Below are 15,234 nucleotides of genomic sequence, written 5' to 3'. Positions count from 1 at the left end.
TATGTCGATTAGCAGTGCATTATAAATGTATCAGCAAGAGCTGTGTATTAGCTAGAATCTGGGTTGGGATACGATATATTGTGATACATTGCAATACTGTAAGCAAGGCGATATATTGGTATATTTCTCATTTTAGGAATAGGATATATATTTAGGAAAGCTGTCATTAAGAACACACCACCATATGCAAACCTTAGCAAAAAAAAATTGTTTAACCAGAACACACTGGGATCTGCATTTGCAATAATCACCCCCTGTTAGGGATGTTCATTTCAGTTATTTTTTCCTAACCGACAGCCGACGCTCGTTAACCAACAAGATTATTTTAAATTAGAATTGAATTAAATAAGAAAGGATAAGTGTCTGTGACCCATTAAAAATACTAACATTTGTTTCCCGGGAATAAATTTTACATTGGCAAAAAGCAGCAAACAACAGAATATGAGGATTCACATGGTCATATCATATCACATCACCCACCTGCAGCGCTTCTGCGAGCGGAGAAAAACATAATAAAGCTAGGCTATATATAATAAATAAGCCTATACGAGAAATATACTTTTACTTTAATAATAAATTAAGAAAATGAACTAAAACAGTGCAACAGGTAGCCTAGTATGCAGAGTTTTGTTTCATTTTTGTGCTGTGCGAAAGGAAAGATGGCAGAAAACAGCATCCTATTTTTCTTATAGGCTTATATTACAAAAGTACAAAGATTTGTTTTTATTGTAAATGTACACACATAAAGGCAAACCTTTTACAATTCCGATTATCTTTATGACTAAAAGGAGTAGGCCTAATAGCTAACACTGATATAACGAAAAAAAATCCCCTCAGAACAAGTGTCCTGCAATCTCACACACAGTTAAGCTTTGCTACCTTGACAATGCAGCCTGTTCTTTATCATAATAAAATACAGTCAGTCAAACATATGGAGGAAAAAAATAAAACACTGCTCAGTTTAAATATTTAGTAAAATCTGTGCCGTTATGTGCTGTTATGCAACATTTTGTTTTACGTGGATATTGGAATGCCAGTGAAGTACATAGCACCTAATAAATAATAATTTGTCTTTACAATACATAGCAAATACGGAAATATTTGATTTTGTGTCGAATGAGAGACCCAAAGTTGGTTTAAGTTTCGTTTTAACCTAAATTAATTCGTTTTGGCTTGTCATTTATATTGCTATAGCTTTTTATATTTTTAAATCTTGTTCTTTTCTAAATACTGTTAACTGAAAGGATTTGTTGTGGAGTGAGGGGAACTAAAATAACCTAGCTATGTTTACAGTGTTTATTATAATGTTTGTAAACATTTCCAGTTGGCATTAGGCCTATTTTTGAATGAAATAATCAAATGTTACTTGTTTTTTCTCTCTCTCTCTCTTTAAAAAAAAAAATAAATAAAAAAATTTATACGCATAGATTATTTTAACCATGCAGCAAACCTTTTTAAATATTTTGATAAATTACTGAAAATAAATTAATTACTTTTTAAACCGTTTAACTGATTGTATTAATTGTTCAAAATTCTTAATGGTCGGTTAACAGTTAGCCGGTTAAAATGAACATCCCTAGTCCCTGTAACATTCAAAGTTATTCAACCACTTTTTGTGCAGTACAAGTCAAGGGGGAAAAATCCAAGTGCTTGCAGCATTCTTTAGTTAAATGTGTATGTATAAAATGTATTTTATAAAAAGACCATATACAGTATAGACCCTGCTTTAAAGGTTCACAGTTTGTTTACAATTGTGACATACAATGTCATAACATTTTGATCTGAACAAAAAATTTAATCTGCTTAATATCAATGAAAAATAAACAAAACAAAACAATTGTAAAACAATAAAATAAATACAGATTTTGAACATTCTCAGAACCTTTCAACTTGGATTTTACAGGTTTTTCAGTTTGTATTTATGTTCCGTGTGGAATCACAGATACTCTGATGTGAGCACCGCCCCAACTGCACAAAACACCCCCACCATGAGAGAAAGCTGCAGCCATGCGGCGACCCTACCGCGCCCCGCAAGCGGCGGAAATGAGGTGCCACCTGCGCCGTGGTCCCGGGGCGGACGTTACCACAAAAGCCCAAATGATGTCACACTTCAGCTTTGTACACCGAAAATACAACTATAACAATTCACTCATCAACCACAAATATCAACAAACCAAACTAACACTAACAATAGTGGCGTGCCCTAATGCTAGTATTTCCTGTCACTGTTTAAGTTCAGAGATGAAGACTGCTATCTAGCAGTCGGGATATGAACTCAAAACGAAACAATTGCCATGAATCTTTTATGAATTTTTTTTATTTTTTATTTTTTAAATATCGATATTCCGTCTTTGAGAATCGATACAGTATCGCCAAACAAAATATCGAGATACTCACATGTATCGATATTTTCTTACACCCCTAATTATAAATATACTTTGTTCTTATTAAAATACCCAAAATGGCTTGAAAAACACAGATAAACCATATATTGTCACAATTGTGTGTTTATTGTCTTCCTGTTTGATCAGTTTAAGCATTTCTATTTTCTTTTTACTCCGCTATAGCTGGATGTCTTTGTCTATGTAGGGATTTCCTGGAACGTCATCAGTTCCATTTCTTCTGTGATGCATATGTGGAGTTTATGCACGAGGGTGCCCTCCAGCTTCCAGTATGAATGAAACCGACATTACATTGTGTGTGCACACAACACCCTATTTTTTTGTCTCTGTGGATGCATACTAATTATCGTCATTGATATAATGTTGATTACCCCCCCCCAAATTTCTGGTTCATGTTAAAGTGACTTCTTGATCTTGAATTTCATGAAACATTTTGTTAGTCAAAATGGTGGTGAGGTTTTGTTTTTGTGAGAAGAATGTGTATTGTGTTATGTGTCTGGTGTGTGTGTGCGCATACGGGAGGCTGTGCCATATATATATCCACTATAAGCCAGCCACTCGTGTAGCACAGGTCCCTGTGTTCCAGGTTAATTATCTGTTTAATGATGGTTTCATTAAATCCCTGTTTCCCCGACAACAGATGCAGTAATTGTACTCAGATGGTCACTAGCACCTGTCCTGTACTTATTTAAATCCCTGTGCAGTTCATGTATTTTCTGGTTTCCAAAATGTCACAGATCACGTATAAACTCTAGATGTTGAAGCCACACACTGTTTTCCACATTTGGTATCTGCCTTTTTCTCTCTCTGTGTGAGTCTTTGTCATCAGACCGGCTGTAGTCTGACGTACTGACAGGCAGCAGTTATGGTGACATGAGCCATAATTCTCCTGCAGTACAGAGAGAACATCGTACTGGGAGACAGATGCTGATAATACTCCTCTTCTCCGCCTCTTCATTCATATACATGCTAATAAAAATGAAAGAAAGATGAGTCTGTGTGTGTAGGAGGAGAGACGATGTGGGCTGCTTTGATTCTCAGTTTAGTCTTCCACATCTGCGATACATCCTCGACTGCATCTTCACATGACAACGAATCAGTGTTGTTTTTGCTTCAAACTCTAGCAAACTCATATAAGTAGTCAAGCCATCAATCTAAATAATTAAACCTATTTAAACAAATTTATGTCCTGTTGCCAGGGCATTGTTATGGCAATTACAGTAAATTAAAGGTTAATAGACGGTCACTGGGTGGATGCTAGATGCTTACTGATCACAATAAGAATCAAAGATTTTGTCAATGATCAATAATGACAGTGATGCTTAGTTTCTTTCTTCTGTTGATGGCAAAAGTTAGGTATTTTGAAGAATGTGGGTAGGGTTGCAAAAAGGTGGAAAGTTACCAGTAAATTTTGGAAACATTCCAGAAATTTTGGAAACTTTCCAGGATTTTATTTTAATATTCTAGGGATTTTTGGAAAGTTTCCGGAAACTTACCAGATATTTTCCACCCCTTTGCAACCCTAAATGTGGGTAACCAAACAGTTGACAGTAGCCATTGACTTCTATAGTATGGGAAAAAAATTTACTAAGAAGTCAGTGGCTGCCATCAACTGTTTGTTTTCCAGCATTCTTCAAAATATATAATTTTGTGTTTAACAGAAGAAAGAAACCTTTTCAGGTTTGGAACAACCTACGGATGAGTGAATAATGACAACATTTTAATTTTTTGGTGATCTATCCCTTTAAGAGAGATGTAAAGTGCTTCTGGGTACACTATTGAGCCATGACTTGTGGTCGACCAGCATACGTTTTTGATGCATGGTGGCAATATATAGAAAGCGGGGGATAGATGGCCATTTTAAGACAAAAATCTTGATGAAATGAAAAGGAATCTCTCTCTCTCTCTCTCTCTCTCTCTCTCTCTCTCTCTCTCTCTCTCTCTCTCTCTCTCTCTCTCTCTCTCTCTATATCATTCTCTTTTTGAAAGCTTTATTGAAAAGAACCATCTGAACCATCAGATTTGCTCAATTGAGTATTACTGCAATACTTGAGACATCCTTTGACAGTGATTATTGCTTCAGCTCATCTGTAAGGTTCATTGCTTTCAGTTGAGCTGTGCCACAGTCACGCTTCAGAAAAGTGTAATCACGCCAGTAGCACCACCAGCGGTCTGACACCCTATTTGTAAAGCTCTTACTGTTGAAAGAGGTCTCTGGAGAGTTGTCTGATGAATAGAGCTGTGAGCTCTGTGCATGAACATGCACAGAGGAACAAAAGTGTCATCAGCATCTCTGGTTCTACCCACCTGTTCATTTTCAGAGTGTAATTATTTGAGTCATCACTGAAAAATCAATGTGTCCTTTTGCTGTGGTCAGTGCTGTGAGCACACAGCTGAACATTCATTAATGGGCACACTACCGTGTAATTACCCACAGACCCTGCCTCCATTTGTGTGTGATTGAAACAGAGAGATGTACTGTTTGGTTTAGTGGGGCGGCCAGTAAATGACACCTGTACCTGCTCTCTTTTCATTTCAGACAAAAGCAGCTAAAATAATGAGAAGAACTTCACTGCCCTGCAGACCCACGTCAGTTCAGGTGTCACAGACACACTTTCTATTTTTAAAATACACAAAAGTACATTTGAATAAAATCAAGGCAAGAAAGCTTTTTATTAAACTGCACAAAAAAACAAGCATACAGAGTGACCAGCATAGGCTGACTCATAAGCATTTGATTCACTGAACCACTTATCCAGTGTTAATTTCGTTGACATTATTTTTGTCAACAACATTTTTTCACTAATGAAAACGAGATGATAACTAAATAAAAACTAGTTTTTAATGACAAGAATTAAAAGGAAAATATACTCTAATTTTTGTCAACGAATAAAAACAAGACAAAAAATGTTAGGCAAGGACAATTTGGGAAGATATCCAGTCAGACTGAGTCAGGAGGACTGATGTCTTATGTGGTAGTAGTTACATACATTTGCATTGTATCTGATCTAACAGCGGGAAAACGCGGCGCTGTTACGTACATTACAGACTTGCGTAGCAGCACTTCTGACTGCTTCAGTTTGGGTTTAATCAATAAATAGTGCACATTTATGCCAAACGATTGCTAATGAACTAATGATGAATTATTACTATACAGTATTTATATGGTAAAATGTTTTAGACTGTTGTGAGAATGCATATTTTATTTCCTTCATCTGAACTTGAATGAGCAGCCTACAACTGTACAGTCAACAGTGTAGACATAAAAAAAAAAAAAAAAAAAAAAAAAAAAGTCTAAAAAAACTTATTTCCACTAATTCCAAATTGCAATAGCCTATTTCTCTATTAAAACAACAGTGGTTGAGTAAGTGCATTTATTCAGCAACCACAATCGCAAACAGTAATAGTCGAGATTTCATGACAAAACACAGATCGGCTGAATGACACTTTCATTTAGATTCGAGCGCATGCGCGTGGTTGCCAGATTGCTTAAAATAAGCAAATCAGACAATGTATCCTTGTAACAGCGAAGCTCTGATTTGGGGATTTAAACGCCTGATATCTGGCAACCGTCAGCACACATGAAAGTTTGCATAACAGAGGAGTGTACAGCAGTCCGCAGTTGTCTTATAAAGAGGTTTTTCGGTAAAGTATTTTTTTATTATATATATACATTTTAGTCTTGTCTGATTTTGTCAATGAAATTGCTTGATATAGTCATAGTTATCGTTTATTGACCTTATTGTCATCTTGTCTTCGTCTCGTTTTAGTCATGGGAAAAAAGCAAGTCAACGAACATTTTTCGTCATAGTTTTCGTTAACAAAATGAACACTACCAATGATAGTCATCTGCTTCTGTCTCTCCAGTCATCCAGATTCACATACAGTGTAATAGCCAGTCAGAGCAATTATCACTCACATGAAAAATGGCCCTAGTTATTGACATTGTTACGCCCCGTGGCTCAAAAGGGACACAACAAAAACAGGGACACATGAGAAAGCCCTCATTAAAAAAGCACAACACTTATTAACAGAATCAAACTATAACAAAATTAAGAACAATTTAAAGTGTAGCAGTCTGGAATCAGTAATGTAAAGTGAAATGCATGCATGGAAGTCTAATGTAGTGTAGTGATGTTCGATGTACCAAAGGAAACAAATTTAAAGGAAACCAAACAGAAATCAGGTCCAATGTGCAGCTGTCCTATGATCATTCATCTTGCGTCTTTTAAAAAGCTCAAGGCTCGCAGAATTGTGTGAATAAAGTGCTTTGATTTCCCTAACAATTTGTATTGTGAAAAGTGCTGTGCAAATACATTTGGGAACTGTTTGGGATTTATTTCTTTTGCTAGTTATTTTGACCGCAACCTGACATTAATTTGGAATATGTTCTGAAATGTTTTGATTTTTTTTTTTTTGTGTTTTAATGAGTTTCCCAGTTCTCTACTTAAATGTGTTGGTTTGATTATTGACTAGTTGTTTGTTTGAGCATCTTTATGTGAGCGATGCATTGCAGCAGTTTGTGAGGGACGTGTTTCATCTCCAGTCACTGCTTCTCATAGTGTTGAAGGGTCATCTCTGTGTGGGATGGTCTCTCCTCCTCCACACTCTCTGCTCAGATGCAGCTGTGATGTCATCAGCGTGGGTCAGCGCACTGCATCTGCATATTAGTGTCAGTGTGTCGTTGTGTGTCCTGGGGGAGGACGGGCCTTCCTGGCCTACATGCCTGCCCACTGCAAGCCCACAGCCTCTTCTGGGCCTGCAGCATTTCAGTGCAGTAAACGCATTCAGTGGTGCAAATCATTATGTGAAAATAAGTTCATCCATGCGACTGAATGATTTATTTTTTGTCACGTGTTTGGTCACTAATTAACTGCTCTTTCATGCAAGTTTAGATGGGCAGGTGAAGGGTTATTTACTGATAAATTGATTGATTAGCTAGGAGAATGCAATCATCTGATCAACTGTGGAAGAAATTATCGAAAAAATGTGCTGGGTTTGACACAAATCTCACGATTCAATTTCATTCTGATTCACAAGCTTTAGACTTCCAGTTTGATTCAATATGGGTTATTTTGGATATATATCAGGTACAGTATATGCCAAATTTTCAAAAAAAAAAATCAACTAACAAGTTTTTGGTCACAGAACGTGTTTTTTTTTATCTGAGGTAAGTTAAATGTGACGTTACATGACATTGTTTACAAGCTGTTATGTTGATATATTTGTGTGTTGAAACACCGATTAACTAACCTGTTAACTAACCTGTTAAACTAAGAGATTGCATGATACGGGATACAGATTTCGGTAAGTTGTACTCTTTTCAGAAACCTTCAGATGTTCATCCATGTTTATTTCATGCTGAAACTGGTATTAAAGTGGAGGAGTTGATCAGTTCACCTGCCACAACTTAACTGAGGCGCTACAACGATTTGTCACTCCACCGGCAAAACAGCATTTATTGTTTGAATACTGTAATAAAATGGACAGAATTTGAAATCATGAAGTTTCATATCAAAAGTAACAAAGCACAAAGCTTTTTGTGATTTATTGGATGAGAGGTGTGCTACAGTGTTTCCTTCACTAACAAAAAACAGGCTAGACTAATCGATTCTTGGGATTTAAGAATCAATATTGTTTTGTAAAATCAAGAAATCAGTTTTTTTTTTTTTTTTTTGTCTAGCCCTATTAGCTATTAGAACTTAAATGTCATGATTAGGGATGCACGATAAATAACACTATATTAATGCACATCTTGTCAGTAAAGCCCGTTCTGTAATCAGCGGTACATCTCTACATGCACATGCTTTCACGCGGAGCAGCATTTACTACACAGAGCGATGTTCACTGACAAGCTGCACAAAATATGATTGTGGTATTGTGCAGCTTGTCAGTGAACAACGGCTCTGTGTAGTAAATGCTGCTCTACGTGAATGCACGCACATAGAGATTTACTGCTGATTACAGAACCGGCTTTACTGGCGAGATGTGTATTAATATTGTGCCGATATTTATCGTGCATCCCTAGTCTTTAAGTTAAATTACATTGTATTATCAGATAAGTGGTTAATTTAGCATATCTATCAATATATCAAAACCAGCAACGCTGTCTGTACAATAGATCTCTTGTTTGTCACTAAAAAGTTGTTATTTGTTAATATAAATTTTTTAGTGCTGGTTTAAGGCTGTTTGAGATCCACAGTGGTCTGTTGTCGTGTGGGGTCTGTTGAATGTGTGTTACAGCGGTTTGCAATCTGTAATAGCACAGTCAAAAGTATGTGAGAGGTGACTGTTCCCTCCTGGTACCGTCCTGGGACAAAGACAGGAATTGTGTACACAGACACACACACACACGTACACTTTCTCTCTGTCAGCCTAGGGATCAAAGCCTGGGTCATGTGACTGTGCAGCTTGATGTCACAGAAGAACTGCTTAGATCCTGACATTCCACACCAGGGGCGTTGCACGAGCCCCAGTAAAATATTACTGACAGTTTTTTTTCTTATGGTGGTGAATACTGTATACTAACCTGAGAATTAGTTTCAATGATAATATTTCAGCAATAATCTTGTGTGTTTTCTGAACTTTTCTGCACCAAATCTGTTAATGAATGATTGTTTCTTCTAATTTATCAAATGGTTACGCAATAAGGCCTAAAATTGTTTGTGATTCAGTTTGATTCATCCAGACACTTTACTCATACTCACGCACTGAATCCCATCAGTCTTTCACTCTAACAGGAAACTTTTTAAGACAGAAAGCAGAAAGTGTTGGATGAGGTGGATGTTTACCTACATCCATAGTAAGAAACAAAACTTGCAAATAGGGTTGCAAAGGGGTGGAACATTTCTGAAAACTTTCCAAAAATCCCTGGAATATTGAAAAAAAAAAATCCTGGAAAGTTTCCAAAGTTTCTGGAATATTTCAGAAATTTACGGCAAATTTTCCACCTTTTTGCAATTTTTTTTGACAGATTTTAGGACAACTAATGCTTAAACAGCTTCTGCCATTTGTTCGTTGCCGTGTTAAAAAATGCTTCAAAAACTGATAAACATGAATGGAGACAAGTTGCAATAAATATATTTTTAACCATCAAAAATCACTCTGTGTACTCCAATATCACATTTTGAAATGGCTGAGCAGATTTAATGGTGCACTGACTATTGCTCTTTTATTTCTCCATCAGTCTCCAAACAAGCACACCGCTCTAGAGGAAACCAAGAACTACACCACTCAGTCACTGGCCAGTGTGGCCTACCTGATCAACACACTCGCCAACAATGTGCTCCAAATGCTCGACATCCAGGCCTCCCAGCTGCGCCGAATGGAGTCCTCCATCAACCACATCTCTCAGGTAACCTAGCAACACACCACACCTCCCCATACAATCTCACACTCTGGGCTATATTTACTGAAGAACGACTGATGGCTCGAAGAGTCTGCTAGGTGACAGGCAAATGAGCATGACATGGTTAGGTAAAAGGTAGATTATAAGAGGCTGAAGTATAAGTGGTTCTGACGCTAAAATTAGTGTAGAAAACTTTAGACTTAACTTTACTTTAATCAAACATTATGCCTTCAAAAATGGCCACACATTAAAAGTACAATTATCAAAGATTGGCTTGCTTTTTTGTGTTTTAATTGTTCAGATCTTTGGTTGGCTGATCAGACAGGATCCTTGTCCAGCCACTTTTCAAGTCTCATTGATTCTGTAATTAAACATCTTCCCACAGAGTCACAGACTGTAAGGAGCTGTAAATCAGATGCAGAGTAACTGCAGGGGTCTGGTGCGACTGCTGTAGTGTTTTGTGCCAGCCAACGATACAAGCAAATGTTAGTCACACAAACTCGTTTGTGTGTTCTTGCCCCTGCCTTCTCTCTTTTCCTCCATCAACACTTCTCTCTCTTTCTCTCTCTCTCTCTCCTCTTCCACTTGTGGGAAATTCCTCACTGTGGCGTCACATCTGGACCGTTACATTGCACAAAGCTCTGAGCTTTAACTATTCACAGTACCACAGTAAACCGGACAAGAGACCACACACATGAAACTCAAATATGGAAGAAAACTTTTGATGATATCTAATTTTGTTTTCTTTTATTTAGCAATTTTGCATTAAATTGATCAAAAGTGACGTTATAAGTAATATATAATATTACAAAAGATTTGTTTGAAATAAATGCTGTTCTTTTGAACTTTCTTTTCATCAAAGAATCCTGAAAATATTATTAAAAATATAATAATATTAAGCAGCACAACTGCTTTCAACACTGATAATAATAGAAATGTTACTTGAGCAGTAAATCAGCATATTATAATGATTTCTGAAGGAGCACGGGAGGACGGAAGGACTGGAGTAATGATGCTGAAAATGTATCTTTGTCATTGCAGGAATAAATTACATTTTATAATGCAATCAAATAAAAAATTGTAATCATTTTTCCAGAGGTGGACAAAGTACACAGATCAAATGCTTGAGTAAAAGTACTCCTTTTCGATTTTACTTGGGTAAAAGTACAAAAGTACTTGATTTTTTTATGTACTTAAGTATTAAAAGTAAAAAAAAATACTGATTGATTAATATTTTTATTTTATAATTTTCAAAAAATGCTAAATAAAATTCAAGTGTTTAAATAAGTGAAAATAGCAAAATATACCATGTAGGATAATGGACTAAGGAAAAACTAAATGTGTGTTACCAAATATAAACATACAAGACTGGGCAAAATGTGTTTGCATTTTAAGAAGAACACTATGCAAACATACTGGTTTTACATCATTTGAAAGTGCTACGGTAGTGGGGTAGATGCATGGGCATTAATTTGGGTTATTTTAACATTATGTTTAGTTTTTAAGTAAAACTTACCCCGTTCAGATGGCAATACACAAATATTTTTACAGCAGCTTTAGTTCGCAGACAATGGACACTCGTGACCCAAATATGATTTTCATTTACATTAATAAACGCATGACGAATTCTCCAGTTCAAAATGGAACGAGGAATGACATGTTTTTATGAAATGTAGTGAAGTAAAAAGTACATTATTATGATTTGGAATATAGTGAAGTAAAAGTTTCCCAAAATAAAAATACTTTGGTAAAGCACAGATACTTGAAAACTGTACTTGACTGCGGTAATGAAGTAAAAAATACTTAGTTAAGGTCCACCTCTGAATTTTTTCACAATATTACTGTTTTCAGTGTATTTTTATATATGGATATGAAATGAAAGATAGCTTGCTTATCTTACTTACATGTAAAGTAAGACATTTCAAAAGTTTTTTTTTTTTTTAATTTTGATGATTAGAGCTTACAGCTCATGAAAGTCTGACTGGAAGGAAGAAATTGGGTTGGAAAAGGTGCACAAGCAACAGGGATGACCACAAGCTTGAGAATACTGTCAAGCAAAGCGGTTCAGACACTTGGGAGAGCTTCACGAGGAGTGGACTGAAGCTGGAGTCAGTGCATCAAGAGTCACTACACTCTGACATCTTCCGGAAAAGGGCTACCAAGCCATTTGTGAAACAGAAACAAACCTCAGAAGCATCTTACCTGGGCTAAGGAGAAAAAGAACTGGACTGTTGCTCAGTGGTCAAAAGTCCTCTTTTCAGATAAATGTAAATTTTGCATTTCATTTGGAAATCCAGGTCTGGAGTCTGTAGGAAGACTGGAGAGGCACAAGATTCAAGCTGCTTGAAGTCCAGTGTGAAGTTTCTGAAGTCAGTGATGATTTGGGGTGCTGTGGCTTCTGCTGGTGTTGGTCTGTTGTGTTTTAACAAGTCCAAAGTCAATGCAGCCGTCTACCAGGAGATTTTGGAGCACTTTATGCTTCCATCCGCTGACAAGCTTTATGGAGATGCTGATTTCCTTTTCCAGCAGGACTTTAGCACCTGCCCACAGTGCCAAAACCACTTCCAAGTGGCTTGCTGACCATGGTATCATTGTGCTTGATTGGCCAGCCAACATGCCTGACCTGAACCTCATATGGAATCTATGGGATATTTTCAAGACAAAGATGAGAATAAATTACCAAAAAAAAAAAGCAAAAGAAAAAAGTTTTTCATGATATTCTAATTTGATGATGCATCTGTATGTTTTTGGGAAACGCTGGATCGTTGAACTATGTTGCTAATGAAAAAACTTGCAAGCATAGTTTGCTAGTGATGCTTCTGGGAAATGCATCCCAGGTCAACAGCAGCTGCCTATTTCTTCATCCTGGATGATTTCTCTCTTCCACTTTTTTTTTTTTTTTTTTCCTTCTGATCTGTCTTCTCTCGACTGCCCTCATCTGTGGACTCAGCTGTTGCTCTGGACTCGATCCCTATTTACCATATCACTGTCACTTAATGCTGAAAATCATTTAGCTGTGTTTGAGATGCCAGCAGCAGCAGCTTATCCCCCCTCTGTGTTTCCTCTTTTATTTTTTATTTAACAGCTGTCAACAGCATGGGCTCTAAAGCGATTAAACACAGCGGCACAACATCTAATGCAGCTCTTCTGGTGAAGTGCTTTTGACACAATCCTCTCCCAAATTGCCGTGTGAAATGAAACAGAACTCCGCTGACAGAGATTTCAGACCTCTCACAACTACACGCTTTAATAATTCGCCACACATAACTTGCTTCCACAAATTTAAAGTTTAAAGAGCCCATTTTTCCTCAAGTTGTTTCTTGCTCCAATGCAGTACCACTGTAGCTTTAAGACTTTTGTATGCAAATGTCCTATATTATTATATCATGATCTATCATAAATACAAATATGGTTATAGTTCTGAATGACCCAGTTTGGTTTTAGTAATTTCAAAGGTCTTTAAATTTTTGTAACTTTTTTTTTCTTTCCTCCAGACGGTGGACATCCACAAAGAAAAAGTGGCGAGGCGGGAGATCGGCATCCTCACAACCAATAAGAACACCTCCCGCACGCATAAAATCATTGCTCCAGCCAATCCCGAGAGGCCGGTGAGGTACATTCGCAAACCTATCGATTACAGCACGCTGGATGATATCGGTCATGGTGTGAAGGTAGGACATGGGCTCAGCTTGCGAGGAACGATTTTTCTGACTAACATGTTTGTTTTGAACTAACAAATGCCAGAATCAGACGTGGGTTTTCTTTGTGTCTGAGATGTGTGACTAACCTCTCTGTGCTTCCTCTCACCTCTGTTCTCTGCTTCGCTCTTGGTTTAAGTGGTTACTTAGGTTCAAGGTAAGGGCCTTTACAGCTGTCTAATGATCAGGTGACATGAATGGAGAAGGAATAAGGTTTGATTCCTTAGTTCATATGACCTAAATATGGACTGAGAATACTGATTTTTTTTTTTTATTTGATTCATTTATTCTAGGTTTAAAGGCTTGTCAGTTAATACAAAAACAATATTTGGATGCTCAGAAATTTCTTATATATATATGAATTAATGAGGAATGTGGTGAATAATAATTGAACAAGCATTTGGCAATCATCCCTGTTTCTTCTTTCATCATTTCCATATCACATTTGCATTTTTATCATTGTTGCATGTTGCTCAGTAGTAGGTTTGTGTGTGTGTGTGTGTGTGTGTGTGTGTGTGTGTGAGCGAGCTTGTTCTGTTTGTTTGGGCTTTCCTTTGTTTTCTCTAAAAACTAAATGGGATAAAACACTTTCTTGCAGTCTTTCTCTCCGTGGCTCTATATTTTATGCGGCTGTTCTAGGCTGTTGTCAACTTAGATACTGTTTTTCCTTCTTTTCTGTGAAACTGAGATGTTTTTGTTCACAGCTGAAGGCTGTTTTTGATGTTGTTGATTTGTTATTGTCATAGGTCAACACCCAGAACATGAAGATGGGCAGCCTTCTTCGCACCACACCTCCCACACAGAAACCACCAAGCCCCCCAATGCCAGGCAAAGGCACCATAGGGTATGTATATGCACTTTGTAGCTCTAGCGGTCACAAATGAGAGAATAGGCCACTGAGATTGTGGCAGTGAATGACTCATTTCAAGTGTTTGCTCATAATACTCACATCTCTGAGGTTCTTGAACAGCATGAAATGTTTTGATTTACATATATTCTGGAAAGTTTTTATGATACATGAAGTGAATGACAAATTCTACTTGACTCGGTACACCTACTAATTCGTCATTGTTACAGTAATAATTTCCAGTATGTGGAACATCAAGTGTGTTCAAACATTTGACTGGTCCTTTATGATTCTTTCAACTTATCAGAAAATTTAAAACAATGTTTTTTTTTTTTGTTTTTATCATAATGTTTCTACAACAACTGTGAGGTTTTTATTTCCTAGTAAAAGCCTGTTTTTCAGTGTAGGTCACACACAGCTCTAGTTGAGTTCAGGAGCACATGTGTGGGTCATGTCTTTTTAGTCCTCAGGGAGAATTCAGCTTCAGCCCCACAGATGACATTATCCTTCACATCCCTTGTTTCTCTTTATGCCAGTGAAGAGCCTGATTTTATATTTGGGTCAGAAAAGAGGCGTGCTAAATATGCTTTGGCATCTAAAATTGTGAAAGCATGAAACCGTGATTATGAAAGATCAGATATGCTCAATTTTTAAAGTGTGTTCATTATTAAGAGTGAGCTTGATGTTTGAGCATTGAGGACAGAGGGTGTGTCCTGCCCTGTTTTCTGAGCACTAGCTGTGCAGATTGGCGCTCTTTTGGTTTCCTGTGTCGCCCCATGATGGCTGGTCATTGCAGGCCAGATTGTGTGCTGCTTAATGGACAGGTCAGCAACACAGCACAGCTCAAGCTCGTTCCCTCATAAAATCCATATGCAAGTGATTGGAAATAGTAAATCTGCATTTATCTGTTAAAACTGTTGGGTGAATCTCACAAAACTT

The 15,234-nt window shown here is 37.1% G+C and overlaps 1 protein-coding gene across 12 annotated transcripts in view; it reads left to right on the top strand.

Moving 5' to 3' along the window:
• abi2a (abl-interactor 2a) overlaps positions 1 to 15,234 on the top strand; it is a 39,520-nt gene that overhangs the window by 11,355 nt on the left and 12,931 nt on the right. For 6 of the 12 annotated variants that reach the window (XM_042730978.1, XM_042730973.1, XM_019110268.2 and 3 more), the window contains exons 2-5: positions 9,589 to 9,756; positions 13,245 to 13,421; positions 13,588 to 13,605; positions 14,195 to 14,292. In XM_042730978.1, the coding sequence (XP_042586912.1) occupies positions 9,589 to 9,756; positions 13,245 to 13,421; positions 13,588 to 13,605; positions 14,195 to 14,292 (461 nt within the window). The remainder of the gene's footprint in view (positions 1 to 9,588; positions 9,757 to 13,244; positions 13,422 to 13,587; positions 13,606 to 14,194; positions 14,293 to 15,234) is intronic. The other 6 variants (XM_019110270.2, XM_042730980.1, XM_042730975.1 and 3 more) reach the window with 1 other exon arrangement.

This window comes from Cyprinus carpio, chromosome B9 (assembly GCF_018340385.1).
Source record: "Cyprinus carpio isolate SPL01 chromosome B9, ASM1834038v1, whole genome shotgun sequence".
NCBI lineage: Eukaryota > Metazoa > Chordata > Actinopteri > Cypriniformes > Cyprinidae > Cyprinus > Cyprinus carpio.
Note: the sequence above shows the minus strand (reverse complement) of the source record. Positions and strands in the feature narration are given on the sequence as shown.